Genomic DNA, 21,544 nt, shown 5'->3' with positions numbered 1-21,544 from the left:
AAATACACTTAAATAAAAATACAAACATTTTAAAATGTATATATATATATTATATATATATATATATATATATATATATATATATATATATATATATATATATATATATATATATATATATATATATATATATATATAATAGCTTTTATTATGTATATATATATATATATATATATAATAGCTTTTATTATGTATATATATATATATATATATATACATTTTTAAATTTTTGTATATATGTATATATATATATATATATATATATATACATATATATATATATATATATTATAGTTTTTATTATGTATATATATATATATATATATATATATATATATATACACATTTTTAAATTTTTGTATATATATATACTATATATATATAATATATATATATATATATATATATATATATATATATATATATATATATATATATATATATATATATATACATTTTTAAATGTTTGTATTTTTATTTAAGTGTATTTACTCTCTTTTAGCTACTTCCAGTTTGTCCTGGTTATGAGGTAGTCAGCAGACTACTTCCTGTTTATTGATTATATATATATATATATATATATATATATATATATATATATATATATATATATATATATATATATATATATATATATATATATATATATATATATATATATATATATATATATATATACAGAATACATAATTTAAAAAAAATTCTGTATGAAAAGCACAAAAATATTTTAAACAGCTTTTATTATATATATATATATATATATATATATATATATATATATATATATATATATATATATATATATATATATATATATATATATATATAAAAGTATTTTTTTATTATATATATATATATATATATATATATATATATATATATATATATATATATATATATATATATATATATATATATATATATATATATATATATATATATATATATATATATATATATATATAAAAGTATTTTTTTATTTAGGTGTATTTACTTCCTTTTGCGTACTTCCAGTTTGTCCTGGTTATGAGGCAGTTCGCAGACTACTTCCTGTTTATTGATTAGAGGGCAGACTACTTCCTGTTTGTTAAACATACATTGTTAGATGGCTTCTTTATGTTTGTTCAGACGTTAACAGGCTACCGTCTCTTTGTTTGGTACTTTAATGATTTGTTAAATGGCTACTTGTTTAGTAGTTAGCAGGGTATATCCTGCTCGATGTGTACATTCTGTTTGATTATCAGTTTGCAAAATAGCGAGACGCAACGTCTTTAAGTAAGTCCCCTAAGCAGCAATCCCTCTTTATTTTAGTCGGTAATTACATTTTAATTAAGAGCAGTTACCTTATTTTCATGCTTGCTCCAAGTGTTAGCTAAAACATTACCTTCTAATGGCTTGGGCAGGAAGTGAGCGGCTGGTTTGGTTTTCTTCACTCGGTTCCCCTTCATGGCTTGACCCTCTTTGTTGAGACCCAGGAACCAGGCCCGGCCCGACTCCTGCTGTCGGTACAACATGGACGAGTAGATGACGTAGTAGTTCTCAAACACAGACTCTTTGAATTTGCACTCGGCCGTAAAGAGCTCCTGCAAAGACACATAAACACACCTTGTTAAGAACTGACATTTTTCTGGGGATAACCATTGATGACGTGGGTGTGAGTAGGTTACTTCCTGTGTTTGTAACCAGTTAGCCAGCTACTTCCTCTTGTTTCGGTAGTTAGCCATGTACCGTATTTTTCGGAGTATAAGTCGCTCCGGAGTATAAGTCGCACCGGCCGAAAATGCATAATAAAGAAGGAAAAAAACATATATAAGTCGCACTGGAGTATAAGTCGCACCGGAGTATAAGTCGCACCGGCCGAAAATGCACAATAAAGAAGGAAAAAAACATATATAAGTCGCACCGGAGTATAAGTCGCACCGGAGTATAAGTCGCACCGGCCGAAAATGCATAATAAAGAAGGAAAAAAACATATATAAGTCGCACTGGAGTATAAGTCGCACCGGAGTATAAGTCGCACCGGCCGAAAATGCACAATAAAGAAGGAAAAAAACATATATAAGTCACACTGGAGTATAAGTCGCACCGGAGTATAAGTCGCACCGGCCGAAAATGCACAATAAAGAAGGAAAAAAACATATATAAGTCGCACTGGAGTATAAGTCGCACCGGAGTATAAGTCGCACCGGCCGAAAATGCACAATAAAGAAGGAAAAAAAACATATATAAGTCGCACTGGAGTATAAGTCGCACCGGAGTATAAGTCGCACCGGCCGAAAATGCACAATAAAGAAGGAAAAAAACATATATAAGTCGCACTGGAGTATAAGTCGCACCGGAGTATAAGTCGCACCGGCCGAAAATGCACAATAAAGAAGGAAAAAAACATATATAAGTCGCACTGGAGTATAAGTCGCACCGGAGTATAAGTCGCACCGGCCGAAAATGCATAATAAAGAAGGAAAAAAACATATATAAGTCGCACTGGAGTATAAGTCGCACCGGAGTATAAGTCGCACCGGCCGAAAATGCACAATAAAGAAGGAAAAAAACATATATAAGTCGCACTGGAGTATAAGTCGCTCCGGCCGAAAATGCATAATAAAGAAGGAAAAAAACATATAAGTCGCATTTTTTGGGGAAATGTATTTGATAAAAGCCAACACCAAGAATAGACATTTGAAAGGCCATTTAAAATAAAGAATAGTGAACAACAGGCTGAATAAGTGTACGTTATATGAGGCATAAATAACCAACTGAGAACGTGCCTGGTATGTTAACGTAACACCAGGGGTCACCAACCTTTTTGAAAGCAAGAGCTACTTCTTGGGTAGTGATTAATGCGAAGGGCTACCAGTTTGATACACACTTAAATAAATTGCCAGAAATAGCCAATTTGCTCAATTTACCTTTAACTCTATGTTATTATTAATAATTAATGATATTTACACTTAATTGAACGGTTTAAAAGAGGAGAAAACACGAAAAAAATGACAATTACATTTTGAAACATAGTTTATCTTCAATTTTGACTTTAAAATTCAAAATTCAACCGAAAAAAAGAAGAGAAAAACTAGCTAATTCGAATCTTTTTGAAAAAATAAAAAAAATAATTTATGGAACATCATTAGTAATTTTTCCTGATTAAGATTAATTTTAGAATTTTGATGACATGTTTTAAATAGGTTAAAATCCAATCTGCACTTTGTTATAATATATAACAAATTGGACCAAGCTATATTTCTCACAAAGACAAATCATTATTTCTTCTAGATTTTCCAGAACAAAAATTTTAAAAGAAATTCAAAAGACTTTGAAATAAGATTTAAATTTGATTCTACAGATTTTCTAGATTTGCCAGAAGAATTTTTTTGAATTTTAATCATAATAAGTTTGAAGAAATATTTCACAAATATTCTTCGTCGAAAAAACAGAAGCTAAAATGAAAAATTAAATTAAAATGTATTTATTTTTCTTTACAATAAAAAAATAAATGTACTTGAACATTGATTGTCAGGAAAGAAGAGGAAGGAATTTAAAAGGTAAAAAGGTATATGTGTTTAAAAATCCTAAAATCCTTTTTAAGGTTGTATTTTTTCTCTAAAATTGTCTTTCTGAAAGTTATAAGAAGCAAAGTAAAAAAAATAATGAATTTATTTAAACAAGTGAAGACCAAGTCTTTAAAATATTTTTTTGGATTTTTAAATTCTATTTGAGTTTTGTCTCTCTTAGAATTAAAAATGTCGGGCAAAGCGAGACCAGCTTGCTAGTAAATAAATACAATTTAAAAAATAGAGGCAGCTCACTGGTAAGTGCTGCTATTTGAGCTATTTTTAGAACAGGCCAGCGGGCTACTCATCTGGTCCTTACGGGCTACCTGGTGCCCGCGGGCACCGCGTTGGTGACCCCTGACGTAACATATTATGGTAAGAGTCATTCAAATAACTATAACATATAGAACATGCTATACGTTTACCAAACAATCTGTCACTCCTAATCGCTAAATCCCATGAAATCTTATACGTCTAGTCTCTTACGTGAATGAGATCAATAATATTATTTGATATTTTACGCTAATGTGTTAATCATTTCACACATAAGTCGCTCCTGAGTATAAGTCGCACCCCCGGCCAAACTATGAAAAAAACTGCGACTTATAGTCCGAACAATACGGTACTATACTGTTTGTTCATTTGGTTATTATTCAGTTTGTTTGGTGGTTAAAAGGCTCATTCCCATTTGTTTTTTAAGCTATCAAGCTATTTCCTGTTTGTTATTTTTCTTTTATGTGTTTTGTTTTTGTCAAGCAACTTCTGATTTGTTTGTATTAAGCTAACAAGCTACTTCCTGTTGAGTTTTTTTTTTTAGCTAGCAAGCTACTTCCTGTTTGTTTTTATGTGTTTTTTTTAGATTTGTTTGGTTTGATCTTTTTTTTTTTATCCAGTTTGTTTGGAAGTTAGAGGACTACTTTGCGTTTGTTTCTAATCAGTTTTTAAACTACTTACTGTTTGTTTTTAATCAGTTATTAGCCACTTCCTGGTGTTTTATTTTTTAGCTAGCAAGATATTTCCTGTTTGTAATTTATTTGTTATGGGTGTACAGGAGGAAGGAGACGGCACAGACAGGAGGGACGTCATATTAGCTCTATTTATATTTATATATATATATATATATATATATATATATATATATATATATATATATATATATATATATATATATATATATATATATGAAATAATATATATAAATAAGAAATAATAATATTGATAAACAAGGGTATGAAGTGTGACTAAGCCAAAAGGGTGTGTATGTGTGCGACTATGTGTGTGAGTTAACTGTTGTGTGTTACCGGAGTTTTTGAGCGAGAGGCGGAAGTCCCGGAGGGGAAAAACAAAGTGTGAAGTGAATTATATTTATATAGCGCTTTTTCTCTAGTGACTCAAAGCGATTTACATAGTGAAACCCAATATCTAAGTTACATTTAAACCAGTGTAGGTGGCACTGGGAGCAGGTGGGTAAAGTGTCTTGCCGAAGGGCACAACGGCAGTGACTAGGATGACGGAAGCGGGGATCGAACCTGGAACCCTCAAGTTGCTGGCACGGCCACTCTACCAACCGAGCTATGCCGAAAAGCATGCTCGAAGGTCCGTGAGACAGGCAGGTAGTCGGGGGCGATTGCGAAGGCGTCAGAGTCCGTGTCCAGGCGGAAGGTCGAGATCCAAGAAGCGGCCAGAGAACCAGAGGGAATACGGGGAGACGAGACACACATCTCGTGACGTGGGAACGAAGGCAGGTGTACTGAACATGAAACTACGCCGGATAGCAGGTTGTGCTGGCTTATGAAGGCAGGTCTCATCATCAGCTTCAGGTGTGTTGATTGCCGGTGACTGATTGCAGCTGCTTGCTGCAGCCGGACTGGCACGTGCCTGGCGCACTCCCACATGGGCCGTGACATTATTTTTAGATTTATTTTGTTTAATCATTCCTTTATTGTATTGTATTGTAAGTTAGACGACTATGTATTAATCAATTATTTAGCTACATCCTGTATGTTTTTAATAAGTTTTTTTTTTTTTAGCTAGCTGTCAAAACGTGGACTTTGGCGGCGCAAATTACTGCGCGGATGGCTTTCCCGAGATGCAAAACAACTGGACCGGACATGGCTTGAAGGTAGAGACATGATTTATTTTAACCCTAACAAAAAGTACCAACAAAAGGCGCGCACAAAGGCGGAGGTACAAACTTGCAGGGCCGGCCCATGGCATACGCCGCATAGGCAAATGCTAAGGGCGCCGTCCATCAGGGGGCGCCACGCCAGTGCCACAAATGTTGGAGAAAAAAAAAAATAAGTTGGTACTATTATTTCTAAATACAAAAAATAATCCCACGTTAATTAAAATGCAAAGTAAAGCCTATTTAATAGAAATATTATTTGTTACAACATTACGGGACCCACCCCCCCCCCCCCCCCCCCCCCCCCCGCACGGTGCGCCCCCTCCCTTCCCATATCATGACTCTTTTTGGACGTCACCACATCAAAAAATCAACACAAGATGTCAAAACGGCCAAAACTGTCAGGTGCCCAGGGAAGAAAAAATAGAAAAGAAGAGGAGGAGGAACGAGAAAAAGACAGAGGTAGCAGGTAGGTAACGTTAGCCTACATTAAATTATTTGTCTGTTACAGAATGTGATAGTAGCCTGGCTTTTTAGCATTAAGCTAATGTTACATGATTCGGCAATTGCTAATCAATAAATAGCTAGTTCTGTTTTAACGTCGGGTTAATATTGTGGAGGGGGCTAAATTGTTATGGAAAATAATAATGTAACGTTAGGTAATTACAGTACTCCCACCTTACATTCCTCGGGGACATTTGTATTAGATCTTTTAAGCAGGTGTTTTTGTTTACATTGTTATTGCCTTCTGGTTAGCTAATGTTTGCCCTGCAGGTAATAGTCACTTTTCCACCCCTTTATATATTAGGTATAGTTGTAAGCCTAGTTGTTAAAGTGCACATCATTAATGTTAATTAAGCAATATCACATGAGAGGGAATGCTGTTTTTTAATTTGAGCACTGCTGTGATTTGGTTAAAGATAATCATAACATAACATTCTCATATAATATGTTAATTTGCTTTCTTTAAGTAAAAAAAAAGGTCAAAGACAAAGCTATTCGGTTTCTTGTGAGTATATACACTTCACTGCCGATGTGGGAGGGGGGGGGGGGGGCTACCTAAAATCTTGCCTAGGGCGCCAGATTGGTTAGGGCCAGGCCTGCAAACTTGGCTAATGAAAACAAAAACGAGCACAAAGGCAGAAACTATGAACATGAAACAAAACTCGCTAACTGTGACATAAACAAACAAAACTTACGTGGCATGGCATGAAGCATAACTATGAACAGGCATGAGTATCAGAAGTAGCAAGGGTATAGAAGTAAACAGAGTTAATGTCGCCAGACCGACTGCCTGGCAACTACAAGCTTAAATAATAGTGTCTTGATTACAACAGGTGCGTGGTGACCAAATGCATGACAGGTGAAACCAATGAGTAGTCATGGAAACAAAAACAATGGAGCGTAAACAGAAACTAAAAAGAGTCCAAAAACCAAACATAACTAAACAAAACAAAACATTATCCAAAAGACATGACACTAGCAAGCTACTATACTTCCATTTGGTTGAGTTTTTTGTTATCAGGCTACTCGAAGTTTGTAATTGGTGCAATTTTTTTTGCACCGAGGTGATTTAATATCTATTCTGTAGATGATTTGAGAATACAAGACATGATTTATTTTCTACCACAGCAGAGGTCACCGGGCCCATTTTGTGGAACACTCCTAATGTGGAGAATGGGAAAATATCGCCAATTGAAATGGCCGTCATATGTCTTCCTGTCGCGAGGAAGAAGTGCGGCGTTGGCGTTGTATCTCTAATTACCTTCCCATCCCAGTTGGACCGAGCTCTTGCTGCTACCTCGGCGCTCAACCTTGACTTCCCATGCCCGTTTAGTCAGAAAGTATCCGTGCTTGGCATCAACTCAGCTTGCGTTCCTGGCTTGTTTGTTGATTTTTGTATTGGTTGAATCCAGAAAAGGGTTCGATTCTGTCGTAGCAATGTGTTAAGTTGGCCTCGTGGGCCCTGGAGTAAATGATGATGGAGCTACCCGAGTGTCTCCTCCGCCCTCCGTCCACGCCTCCAAGTGGCAAAGACAAATTAATTCGAAGGCGCCACATCTCTCTCCGCGCCGTCGCCCGTTCATCTCTGAGCAGAAGGGCAATGAAAGCGTTTCCACATTGTCCGCAGCATTGGGGCTAAAAATAAAGGCCGTCTGTGTCACGCGTTAATCAAAGTTGTGAAAGACAAACACTCGGATGGCTTTCCAAAGTGTTTTGTTTCTTTAAGAAATCAACAACAACAACACTGCAAAAAGTCAGTGTTCAAAAACAAGAAAAAAAATACAAAAATGAGGGGTATTTTATTTGAACTACCGTATTTCCTTGAATTGGTGCAGGGAATATAGTATTCCCACGTCTAGAATTACTGCCGGGTCAAACTCATTTCTCAAAATAATTAACGCATGCTTGGCCTTATCGCCGGTTCATTATTAACGCCGGATCAAATTCGTTTCGCAAAATATTAATTTTATTATCGCATGTCTATCATTTTCGCCGGGTCAAACTCGTTTCGCAAAATATTTAGCATATGTCTAGAACTTCCGCCGGGTCAAATTCGTTACGTCACGAGTGACGCTTTACCTGTCCTCATTTTCAAAATGGAGGAAGCTGCTTTCAGTAGTTTGCAATCGCACAAAGGAAAAAAGATAAAGAGTTATTCAGTAGGATTTAAGGTCCAAGCTATTGAATACCGGTACAGTATGCTAAAAAGAACAGTAAGCAGCTATGTTTTATTAATATACCGTAGCTGCATGTGTCAAATACTGTATGAGTCATTAAATGACTCCCGCCTCCTGGTGGTAGAGGGCGCTACCGCGCTAGTGATCCTTCTAGCGACTTCCGGTACTGCAGAAGAAGTGACAACACGCAGCAAGAGATTTTTTTTTTTTTTAACATGGAGGATTACATACCGGTATCTAAAATAAAACAGTTTTCTAAACTGGACTTTCAATGGAAGCAGGAGGTAATAATTAAAGGAATATCTCCATCGAGACAGAGAGACTTTTAAAACTGAAGAAAGAAAATAAGGAAGACTTCTATAAACAAGTTATCAATGCTTTTGGTCAGAAGGAGCTGCAAATGGACTCCATTTATAAGTACAGGTAAGACCATAATAACGCTTTTTTTTAATTAAATGTGCTTTTCATGATGGTATGCTTACATCACACTCAAAGCGAAGACTTTGTCCAAACCGGTCTGTGTTTTGTAGCGCCCGCGCAGTTTGTATTAAAAAATTATTAGAAGGACACGGGTGTTGTTGGCCTTGCTTTTTCTTTTTCTTTAAAGGCCTACTGAAATGATTTTTTTTTATTTAAACGAGGATAGCAGATCCATTCTATGTGTCATACTTGATCATTTTGCGATATTGCCATATTTTTGCTGAAAGGATTTAGTATAAAACAACGACGATAAAGTTCGCGACTTTTGGTCTCTGATAAAAAAAAAGCCTTGCCTCTACCAGAAGTAGCGTGACGTTGTCAGTTGTTCACTTCCTCATATTTTCCTATTGTTTTCAACGCAGCTAGAGCTATTCGGACTGAGAAAGCGACGATTACCCCATTAATTTGAGCGAGGATGAAAGATTCGTGGATGAGGAACGTTAGAGTGACTGACTAGAATGCAGTGAAAGACATATCTTTTTTCGCTCTGACCGTAACTTAGGTACAAGCTGGCTCATTGGATTCCACACTCTCTCCTTTTTCTATTGTGGATCACGGATTTGTATATTAAACCACCTCGGATACTATATCCTCTTGAAAATGAGAGTCGAGAACGCGAAATGGACATTCACAGTGACTTTTATCTCCATGACAATACATCGACGAAGCTCTTTAGCTACTGAGCTAACGTGATAGCATCCGTCTCAAATGCAGATAAAAACAAAATCAATAAATCCCTGACTGGAAGGATAGACAGAATATCAACAATACTATTAAACCATGTACATGTAACTACACGGTTAATAATTCTCAGCCTGGCAAAGCTTAACAATGCTGTTGCTAACGACGCTAAGGCTAACTTAGCAACTTAGCAACCGGACCTCACAGAGATATGATAAAAACATTAGCGCTCCACCTACGCCAGCCAGCCCTCATCTGCTCATCAACACCCGTGCTCACCTGCGTTCCAGCGATCGACGGCGCGACGAAGGACTTCACCCCAACACAGATGTGGTTGGCGGCTAGCATCGGCTGGCGCGTCTGCTATCCAAGTAAGTCCTCCTGGTTGTGTTGCTACAGCCAGCCGCTAATACACCGATCCCACTTACAACTTTCTTCTTTGCAATCTCCATTGTTCATTAATCAAATTGCAAAAGATTCACCAACAAAGATGTCCAGAATACTGTGGAATTATGAAATGAAAACAGAGCTTTTTTGTATTGGCTTCAATGGGCTACCGATACTCCTGTTTCACTGGCTACGTCACGCGCATACGTCATCATCCAAAGGCGTTTTCAACCGGAAGTTTAGCGGGAAATTTAAAATGTCACTTTATAAGTTAACCCGGCCGTATTGGCATGTGTTGCAATGTTAAGATTTCATCATTGATATATAAACTATCAGACTGCGTGGTCGCTAGTAGTGGCTTTCAGTAGGCCTTTAACCACCCAGAAATGTGGCCATATGAATCCCTTCCCAACTGTATAAGACTGCTACAACAGTTTTTTGGACTCAAATAAACAATGTTTGCATCTGCACTGGCTTATATGGCTTCATTGTACAATATTTCAACATTTCTTTAGCAAGTTAGTATGGTTTAGTTCACACAGTTTAGTAAAACCAGCAAATCCCCAGGTATAATCACTAGGTCACCACAGGCTCAGGATAATTAAAGTCGCCGGAAAAAAATAATAATATCAGACTTCCTGCTCGGCTCTGCTTCTAGAAGTTAAATACTATCTCAAGGATGCAGGCTGACAGCAGTAATTAGGCAGCGAGCTAATTACACACATAATGGTGACATAATGTGTCCTGTGTTCAACACCCGTAATTAACGTCAAGTGTATTTTTAAAAGAAAAATTATGGAAAAAGAAATATGCTTTAAAAATGAATATTTAAAGGGGATATTTCAACATTGAACAAAAAAAGTGGGGACAGTTTCCAGAACACACCTGCAACACCCCTTGTTGTAAAATTACAATGTTACCTTTAACCATCCTAAAAAACAATCTGTGATATATTTTTTTATTTTTTTATCACATTTACATAGTCATTGGATCCTATTGTTCAGTCTCCCAAGGCTATTGGATCGTACATTTGTTTATAAGTCACGCCTTCTGGCCATCAACTCACACAACCTCTCAAGGTTTCCTCCGAACAACATCTATTTGTTTCATTGGACTGGATTCATCAGATTCAAGTAATTAAAATGTTTTTTTGTTTTTTTTGGTTGTTATTACAATGTCTAGAGCAGGGGTCACCAACGCGGTGGCCGCGGGCAGCAGGTAGCCCGTAAGGACCAGATGAGTAGCCCGCTGGCCTGTTCTAAAAATAGCTCAAATAGCAGCACTTACCAGTGAGCTGCCTCTATTTTTTAAATTGTATTTATTTACTAGCAAGCTGGTCTCGCTTTGCTCCACATTTTTAATTCTAAGAGAGACAAAACTCAAATAGAATTTGAAAATCCAAGAAAATATTTTAAAGACTTGTTCTTCACTTTTTTAAATAAATTCATTAATTTTTTTACTTTGCTTCTTATAACTTTCAGAAAGACAATTTTAGAGAAAAAATACAACCTTAAAAATTATTTTAGGATTTTTAAACATGTATACCTTTTTACCTTTTAAATTCCTTCCTCTTCTTTCCTGACAATTTAAATCAATGTTCAAGTAAAAAAAAAATGTTTATTGTAAAGAATAATAAATACATTTTAATTTAATTCTTCATTTCAGCTTCTGTTTTTTCGACGAAGAATATTTGTGAAATATTTCTTCAAACTTATTATGATTAAAATTTAAAAAAAAATATTCTGGCAAATCTAGAAAATCTGTAGAATCTTATTTCAAAGTCTTTTGAATTTCTTTTAAAAAATTTTGTTCTGGAAAATCTAAAAGAAATAATGATTTGTCTTTGTTAGAAATATAGCTTGGTCCATCCATCCATCCATCCATCCATTTTCTACCGCTTATTCCCTTTGGGGTCTCGGGGGCGCTGGAGCCTATCTCAGCTACAATTGGGCGGAAGGCGGGGTACACCCTGGACAAGTCGCCACCTCATCGCTTGGTCCAATTTGTTATATATTCTAACAAAGTGTAGATTGGATTTTAACCTATTTAAAACATGTCATCAAAATTCTAAAATTAATCTTAATCAGGAAAAATGACTAATGATGTTCCATAAATTCTTTTTTTAATTTTTTCAAAAAGATTTGAATTAGTTAGTTTTTCTCTTTTTTTTTCGGTTGGATTTAGAATTTTAAAGAGTCGAAATTGAAGATAAATTATGTTTCAAAATTTAATAGTCATTTTTTTTCGTGTTTTCTCCTCTTTTAAACCGTTCAATTAAGTGTAAATATCATTAATTATTAATAATAACATAGAGTTAAAGGTAAATTGAGCAAATTGGCTATTTCTGGCAATTTATTTAAGTGTGTATCAAACTGGTAGCCCTTCGCATTAATCACTACCCAAGAAGTAGCTCTTGCTTTCAAAAAGGTCGGTGACCCCTGGTCTAGAGCATGTCCATATGTAGTTATTTTGGAACGGATGCATCAAATTTCATTTAGAGCTTGTTATATAATTGTTGCATTTATACAACACTGGGTTGATTTTGGCTCCCACCTGTTCGACCTGCTACCACCGGGCAGGCGCTACAGGTGCATCAGAGCCAGAACTAACAGGCTCAGAGACAGCTTCTTTCCCAGAGCTGTCACCATCTTGAACTCTAACTTATAATAATAATTCACCCCTATACAATATCCTACCTTAATACCCTACTGTGCAATATTACCCTTCGAGTGCAATACGTCCGACACTGATTGTTATTTATTACTCCGGTACTCTTGTCTTGTTCTGTATATTGTACAGTATTTTGTGTTTCTATAGGTTTTCTATATTGTACAGGATTGCTTATTAATTTTATTGAATAGTAGTCTGTTTATGTCAATTGTTAGTTGTTTCTTTATTACCTCTTGTGTAATTTAATTTTACCCCATATTTGGTCCCACTACCGCACCTTAGGTTGGAGTCCTTAATCTTGCTATATATTATATTAGCGTCCCTTCACTGGCTCCCTGTGCGTTACCGAATCAATTTTAAACTCCTTTTATTTGTTTTTAAATGTCTAAACAACCTCGCGCCAACATATCTCTCCGACCTCCTTCAGCCTTACCGCCCCACCCGATCCCTAAGATCGGCCGATCAGCTGCTACTGACGGTCCCGGACACAAGGCTGAAGCTTAGAGGTGACAGAGCTTTCGCCGCTGCTGCTCCCAAGCTCTGGAACGACCTACCTCTGAGTGTTAGACAAGCCTCCTCTCTTCCTGTTTTTAAATCTCTCTTAAAAACATACTTTTATTCCTGAGTGATATCCATCCTGCAATGGCGCCCCATAATACACCTGCTATGAACCTGTTTTTATGTTTGATTTATTTTATTTAGTTATTTTTTTATCGTGTTCTGTCTGTGTTGTGTTGTGTTTGCTCAGTTCTCGTATTATCTTTTAACCTGCCCGTTGCTTTGGCTACCCCTGTGGTAAATTTTAAATGTGCTTTATAAATAAAGTTGATTTGATTTGATTTGATATGCAAATATAATGACAATAAAGTCCATTCTATTCTATTCTATTCTATTCTATCTCCTCTGCTTTGGCTCCACTCACGCTCCTCGTTCCCTGTGGCTCAGTCCTGTGTGCAATTTCTGTTTCTCCACATGTGTGCATCCTTAGTTATTTTTCTCACTCCTTTTTTCTTGTCGTTCCTATCTATTTTTTGCTCTGCGGGGGGTCCTACGAAGCTGATCGTGACACCCCTAATGTTGATTAATGGCGGTGATGGCAACACGATTAGATAAGAGCATAAAATATAGGAAAACAGAAGTCCTAAATAGCCCGGGTTATGTCGACAACCGCTTTTTATCGACTCAAACGGGTTTCACCGCAGTCCAATTAAACACGACAACGCCTCGCCAAGCGTCATCACTTTCTGCTAGAAAGAGGACGACAGATGGCTCCGACACCTTATGCGTGTTTGGTCACTCGAAGCACTTAAGTGTTCGATAAAAGTTTCCCTCAAGTGCAACACCGGGCTTTTTATTCTGGCCCAGAGCGGCTCGTCTGACTCATCCGACACAGATACACTTACACAACAAGAACTGTCTCAGCGGGAGACACATTTTAGGTCAAATTTATGCGTTTTGTACTTCAAATTGCGGTTTTTTCTCCCCCTGAAGGAGCGGCTGTTTAAAATGCAGATTTGAGAACCTGTAGACTTTGAATAGATTGTTAAGGAGTTTAAAGTACTTGCGTTCATGCTTTATTGCCTTTAATTAATAGGATTGCAAATTTGATCACGCAAGACTATTTATTGTCCTTCCTCTCCACCCTTACTTCTTGTCTCCTGAAAGCAGCCGAAGCACGCAGCAGTCTCGCTGTGTGTGTGTGTGTGTGTGTGTGTGTGTGTGTGTGTGTGTGTGTGTGTGTGTGTGTGTGTGTGTGTGTGTGTGTGTGTGTGTGTGTGTGTGTGTGTTCTTGTATTTCTACACTTCTTGAGACACCAACAAGGAAAAGTAGCTTCCATATGAGGAGGTGTGAACAAGTGATGACATAAATCATGGTCCCAATAACATTGCATCTAATAGAGAAGGTCTCATTTGCACCCCTGGTGGTGAGATCTATTAAAACGAGGGTGGTCCCAAAAAGGAGGGATTTTTCAAATTGACTGTGTGGGTTTTAAAAGTGCTCCCCCTCTGGTCAACATATGAAATAACAAGTGTGTGTAAAAAATGTAAGTGCTCCTCCTCTGGCCAAGATATGTAATAACAAGTGTGTGTAAGAAATTGAAATGTGCCCCCTTAAGCCAAAATTAATTTTAAATTTGTTTTTAAAAAATGTGTATGTAGCTAGATAGATAGATAGTACTATACTGATTCCTTCAGGAGAGTTCCCTCAGGAAAGAGACATACTGTAATAAGTTAAAGTAAATAATGAAGATTAAAAAGCAACTACAAACAAAAAAATTTTAATTGTAAAGTTATAAAAAATTGTAAAAATTGTAAAAAAAAATTAAATTAAATTAAAAAAAAATTAATTACTTTTTAATGAAAAATGGTGACATTTGTCATATAAAATTCTGACTTTTATCACAATATTGCCTTTTTTTTTGTTCTTATAAAATAGTGACATTTTTTGAGTAAAATGATGACTTTTGTCGTAATTTTGCCAAGTAAAATTCTGATTATTTTTATATAATTGCCAACATTTTAAAGTTTTCTTTTAAAATTGCGACTTTTGTCGAGGAAAATTACGACTCCTTTCATAAAATTGCCAAAAGTTTAAGCTTTTCTTGTAAAATCGCGACTGTTGAGTAAAAATTCCAACTTTTATCATAATATTGCACAAATGTTCAGTTTTTCTAGTAACATTTTGACTTCCGTTGAGTAAAATTACGACTTTTATTATAATACTGCTCAAATGTTAAGTTTTTCTTGTGAAATTGTGACCTTTTTCTTGTGAAATTCCAACTCATTTTTCACAACAAGCTTTTTTATATAATGTTGTAAATACAAATCTTTATATATCTAGAAAGGGTGGTCCTAAAGAGGTAGGCATTTTTTGGTGGTCTCAAGAATGTAACAAATACAACAATGTGTGTGTGTGTTCTTGTATATCAACCCTTCTTGAGACACCAACAAGGAAAAGTACCTTCCATATGAGGAGGTGTGAACAAGTGATGACATAAATCATGGTCCCAATAACATTGCATCTAATAGAGAAGGTCTCATTTGCACCCCTGGTGGTGAAATCTATCAAAATGAGGGTGGTCCCAAAAAGGAGGGATTTTTCAAATTGACTGTGTGTGGGTTTTAAAAGTCAACATATGAAATAACAAGTGTGTGTAAAAAATGTAATTGCTCCTCCTCTGGCCAAGATATGTAATAACAAGTGTGTGTAAGAAATTGAAATGTGCCCCCTTAAGCCAAAATTAATTTTAAATTTAAAAAAATATATATATGTATGAAGATTAAAAAACAACTACAAACAAAAACATGTAAATTGTAAAGTTATAAAAAATTGTAAAAATTGTAAAAAAATAAAATAAAATTACTTTTTAATGAAAAATGGTGACATTTGTCATATAAAATTCTGACTTTTATCACAATATTGCCTTTTTTTCTTTTGTTCTTATGAAATAGTGACATTTTTTGAGTAAAATTATGACTTTTGTCGTAACTTTGCCAAGTAAAATTCTGATTATTCGTATAAAATTGCCAACATTTTAAAGTTTTCTTATAAAATTGCGACTTTTGTCGAGGAAAATGACGACTCCTTTCATAAAATTGCCAAAAGTTTAAGCTTTTCTTGTCAAATCGCCACCGTTAAAATTCCAACTTTTATCATAATATTGCACAAATGTTCAGTTTTTCTTGTAACATTTTGACTTCCGTTGAGTAAAATTACGACTTTTATTATAATACTGCTCAAATGTTAAGTTTTTCTTGTGAAATTGTGACCTTTTTCTTGTGAAATTCCAACTCATTTTTCACAACAAGCTTTTTTATATAATGTTGTAAATACAAATCTTTATATATCAAGAAAGGGTGGTCCTAAAGAGGTAGGCATTTTTTGGTGGTCTCAAGAATGTAACAAATACAACAATGTGTGTGTGTGTGTGTGTTCTTGTATATCAACCTTTCTTGAGACACCAACAAGGAAAAGTACCTTCCATATGAGGAGGTGTGAACAAGTGATGACATAAATCATGGTCCCAATAACATTGCATCTAATAGAGAAGGTCTCATTTGCACCCCTGGTGGTGAAATCTATTAAAATGAGGGTGGTCCCAAAAAGGAGGGATTTTTCAAATTGACTGTGTGTGGGTTTTAAAAGTCAACATATGAAATAACAAGTGTGTGTAAAAAATGTAATTGCTCCTCCTCTGGCCAAGATATGTAATAACAAGTGTGTGTAAGAAATTTAAATGTGCCCCCTTAAGCCAAAATTAATTTTAAATTTAAAAATATATATATATGTATGAAGATTAAAAAACAACTACAAACAAAAACATGTAAATTGTAAAGTTATAAAAAATTGTAAAAATTGTAAAAAATAAAATAAAATTACTTTTTAATGAAAAATGGTGACATTAGTCATATAAAATTCTGACTTTTATCACAATATTGCCATTTTTTTTTTGTTCTTATGAAATAGTGACATTTTTTGAGTAAAATTATGACTTTTGTCGTAACTTTGCCAAGTAAAATTCTGATTATTATTATAAAATTGCCAACGTTTTAAAGTTTTCTTATAAAATTGTGACTTTTGTCGAGGAATATGACGACTCCTTTCATAAAATTGCCAAAAGTTTAAGCTTTTCTTGTAAAATCGCCATTGTTATTGAGTAAAAATTCCAACTTTTATCATAACATTGCAGAAATGTTCAGTTTTTCTAGTAACATTTTGACTTCCGTTGAGTAAAATTATGACTTTTATTATAACACTGCTCAAATGTTAAGTTTTTCTTGTGAAATTGTGACGTTTTTCTTGTATAATTCCAACTCATTTTTCACAACAAGCTTTTTTATATATAATGTTGTAAATACAAATCTTTATAAATCTAGAAAGGGTGGTCCTAAAGAGGTAAGCATTTTTTGGTGGTCTCAAGAATGTAACAAATACAACAATGTGTGTGTGTGTGTTCTGGTATTTCTACCCTTCTTGAGATACCAACAAGGAAAAGTACCTTCCATATGAGGAGGTGTGAACAAGTGATGACATAAATCATGGTCCCAATAACATTGCATCTAATAGAGAAGGTCTCATTTGCACCCCTGGTGGTGAAATCTATCAAAACGAGGGTGGTCCCAAAAAGGAGGGATTTTTCAAATTGACTGTGTGTGGGTTTTAAAAGTCAACATATGAAATAACAAGTGTGTGTAAAAAATGTAAGTGCTCCTCCTCTGGCCAAGATATGTAATAACAAGTGTGTGTAACAAATTTAAATGTGCCCCCTTAAGCCAAAATTAATTTTAAATAAAAAAAAAAAAAAATGTGTATGAAGATTAAAAAACAACTACAAACAAAAACATGTAAATGGTAAAGTTATAAAAAATTGTAAAAATTGTAAAAAAAATAATAATTACTTTTTAATGAAAAATGGTGCCTTTTTTTTCCATATAAAATTCTGACTTTTATCACAATATTGTAACATATTTTTTTGTTCTTATAAAATAGTGACATTTTTTGAGTAAAATTATGACTTTTGTCGTAATTTTGCCAAGTAAAATTCTGATTATTATTATAAAATTGCCAACGTTTTAAAGTTTTCTTATAAAATTGCGACTTTTGTGGAGGAAAATTACGACTCCTTTCATAAAATTGCCAAAAGTTTAAGCTTTTCTTGTCAAATCGCCACCGTCAAAATTCCAACTTTTATCATAATATTGCACAAATGTTCAGTTTTTCTTGTAACATTTTGACTTCCGTTGAGTAAAATTACGACTTTTGTTATAATACTGCTCAAATGTTAAGTTTTTCTTGTGAAATTGTGACCTTTTTCTTGTGAAATTCCAACTCATTTTTCACAACAAGCGTTTTTATATAATGTTGTAAATACAAATCTTTATATATCTAGAAAGGGTGGTCCTAAAGAGGTAGGCATTTTTTGGTGGTCTCAAGAATGTAACAAATACAACAATGTGTGTGTGTGTGTGTTCTGGTATTTCTACCCTTCTTGAGACACCAACAAGGAAAAGTACCTTCCATATGAGGAGGTGTGAACAAGTGATGACATAAATCATGGTCCCAATAACATTGCATCTAATAGAGAAGGTCTCATTTGCACCCCTGGTGGTGAAATCTATCAAAATGAGGGTGGTCCCAAAAAGGAGGGATTTTTCAAATTGACTGTGTGTGGGTTTTAAAAGTCAACATATGAAATAACAAGTGTGTGTAAAAAATGTAAGTGCTCCTCCTCTGGCCAAGATATGTAATAAGTGTGTGTAAGAAATGTAAATGTGCCCCCTTAAGCCAAAATTAATTTTAAATAATAAAAAAAAAAATGTGTATGAAGATTAAAAAACAACTACAAACAAAAACATGTAAATTGTAAATTTATAAAAAATTGTAAAAATTGTAAAAAATAAATAAATTACTTTTTAATGAAAAATGGTGACATTTGTCATATAAAATTCTGACTTTTATCACAATATTGCCTTTTTTTTGTTGTTCTTATAAAATAGTGACATGAGAAGGTCTCATTTGCACCCCTGCTGGTGAAATCTATCAAAATGATGGTGGTCCCAAAAAGGAGGGATTTTTCAAATTGACTGTGTGTGGGTTTTAAAAGTCAACATATGAAATAACAAGTGTGTGTAAAAAATGTAAGTGCTCCTCCTCTGGCCAAGATATGTAATAACAAGTGTGTGTAAGAAATTTAAATGTGCCTCCTTAAGCCAAAATTAATTTTAAATAATTAAAAAAAAAAAATGTGTATGAAGATTAAAAAACAACTACAAACAAAAAAATTTAAATTGTAAAGTTATAAAAAATTGTAAAAATTGTAAAAATAAATAAATTACTTTTTAGTGAAAAATGGTGACATTTGTCATATAAAATTCTGACTTTTATCACAATATTGTAAAAAAAAAATTTGTTCTTATAAAATAGTGACATTTTTTGAGTAAAATGATGACTTTTGTCGTGATTTTGCCGACTAAAATTCTGATTATTATTATAAAATTGCCAACGTTTTAAAGTTTTCTTATAAAATTGCGACTTGTCGAGGAAAATTACGACTCCTTTCATAAAATTGCCAAAAGTTTAAGCTTTTCTTGTAAAATCGCCACTGTTATTGAGTAAAAATTCCAACTTTTATCATAATATTGCTCAAATGTTCAGTTTTTCTTGTGAAATTGTGACCTTTTTCTTGTGAAATTCCAACTCATTTTTCACAACAAGCTTTTTTATATAATGTTGTAAATACAAATCTTTATATATCTAGAAAGGGTGGTCCTAAAGAGGTAAGCATTTTTCGGTGGTCTCAAGAATGTAACAAATACAACAATGTGTGTGTGTGTGTTCTTGTATATCAACCTTTCTTGAGACACCAACAAGGAAAAGTACCTTCCATATGAGGAGGTGTGAACAAGTGATGACATAAATCATGGTCCTAATGCGGAAAACCATTGCATCTAATAGAGAAGGTCTCATTTGCACCCCTGGTGGTGAAATCTATCAAAATTAGGGTGGTCCCAAAAAGGAGGGATTTTTCAAATTGACTGTGTGTGGGTTTTAAAAGTGCTCCCCCCCCCTGGTCAACATATGAAATAACAAGTGTGTGTAAAAATTTGAAGTGCTCCCCCTCTGGCCAACATATGTAATAACAAGTGTGTGCAAGAAATTGAAATGTGCCTCCTTAAGCCAAAATTAATTTTAAAAAAATATATATATATATGTATGTAGAGACATACTATAATAATTTAAAGTAAATAATGAAGATTAAAAACCAACTACAAACCAAAAATTCTAAACAATTTAAATTGTAAAGTTATAAAAATTGTAAACATTTAAAAAAATAAAATTAAAATAAATTTTAAATGATTACATTTTAATGCAAAATGGTGACATTTGTCATATAAAATTCTGACTTTTATCACAATATTGTAATTTTTTTTTTGTTCTTATAAAATAGTGACATTTTTAAAGTAAAATTATGGCTTTTGACTAGAGATGTCCGATAATGGCTTTTTTGCAGATATCCGATATTCCGATATTGTCCAACTCTTAATTACCGATACCGATATATACAGTCCGTCAAGACGTGGACTATGGGGTGTTTGTTTTCCCGAGATGCAAGAATAGAAGTGGACATGGCGTGAAGGTAAGGACATCATTTTATTTTAACACTAACTACAAAAAGGGTACAAACAAAAGGCGCGCTCAAGGCGGAGATAAACTTGGCTAAGAAACAAAAACTACCACAAACGCAAAACTATGGACAATAAACAAAAACTTACTTGGAACTTTAAAATGGACATAACTCACTTGGCATGGAACTATGGTAGCATGGGTAACATGGGTAGCAGAAGTCAAACAGAGTTAATGTCGCCAGACTGACTTCCTGGCAACTATCGGCTTAAATAGTCTTGAACATGATTAATGACAGGTGTGTGAGTCCAAATGAATCAGGTGCGTGACATGAGGACAGGTGAAAACTAATACTTCTCTTGTTGCCTTATTTGTATTTGACCACTACTGTTTTCTGTTTATTTGTTACTGACTGTGGCAGGACACCTCTGCCTCTGTTTCACTTTATGTTGCTGGTAAATAATATGGTTGTAGTAGTAGGCTAAAGTTAAATTATTTAGTATGCACTAATTAAAGGGGCAGAGCTTTAAGAGACATTTTAGCTTTTATATTTTATAAGATATATTTTTTGTAAGAACCACAATTAATAAATATATTTCAGTGAATAACTTATTGTTCAAATCTGTATATAAATATGTACATAAAGTGTTGTAATTATATTGTAAAATGGATGGATGGATGGACGGACGTTTAAAACAAAACTTATTATTAATTAGTAAGTATACATTTTTTGAGCGTTTTTAGAGAAAATCATATCATTGTAGTAAATTATGCAAATTACTCAATGATGTCATGGTGACCACGCCCATAGCCACGCCCCCAAGTATGCTTTGCATTCACTTGT

General features: G+C 34.2%; 2 protein-coding genes across 2 annotated transcripts in view; one reads left to right on the top strand and one right to left on the bottom strand.

Annotated features, from left to right (window-relative positions):
- The window catches only part of LOC133659240 (receptor-type tyrosine-protein phosphatase epsilon-like), a 27,233-nt gene extending 26,168 nt beyond the window's left edge, over positions 1-1,065 (top strand). Inside the window, exon 7 of the mRNA XM_062061973.1 lies at positions 1,015-1,065. Coding sequence (XP_061917957.1) covers positions 1,015-1,065 — 51 coding nt within the window. The remainder of the gene's footprint in view (positions 1-1,014) is intronic.
- Positions 1,066-1,196: 131 nt separating this feature from the next.
- Positions 1,197-21,544, bottom strand: part of LOC133659239 (fibroblast growth factor 14-like) — a 62,787-nt gene continuing 42,439 nt past the window's right edge. The window contains exons 4-5 of the mRNA XM_062061972.1: positions 1,344-1,583; positions 1,197-1,229 (exon numbers count right to left, since the gene is read on the bottom strand). Of these exons, the coding sequence (XP_061917956.1) occupies positions 1,197-1,229; positions 1,344-1,583 (273 nt within the window). The remainder of the gene's footprint in view (positions 1,230-1,343; positions 1,584-21,544) is intronic.

Source organism: Entelurus aequoreus, linkage group LG10 (genome assembly GCF_033978785.1).
Source record: "Entelurus aequoreus isolate RoL-2023_Sb linkage group LG10, RoL_Eaeq_v1.1, whole genome shotgun sequence".
Taxonomy (NCBI): domain Eukaryota; kingdom Metazoa; phylum Chordata; class Actinopteri; order Syngnathiformes; family Syngnathidae; genus Entelurus; species Entelurus aequoreus.
The sequence above is the reverse complement of the archived record's forward strand: the minus strand, read 5'-3'. Positions and strand labels throughout refer to the sequence as shown.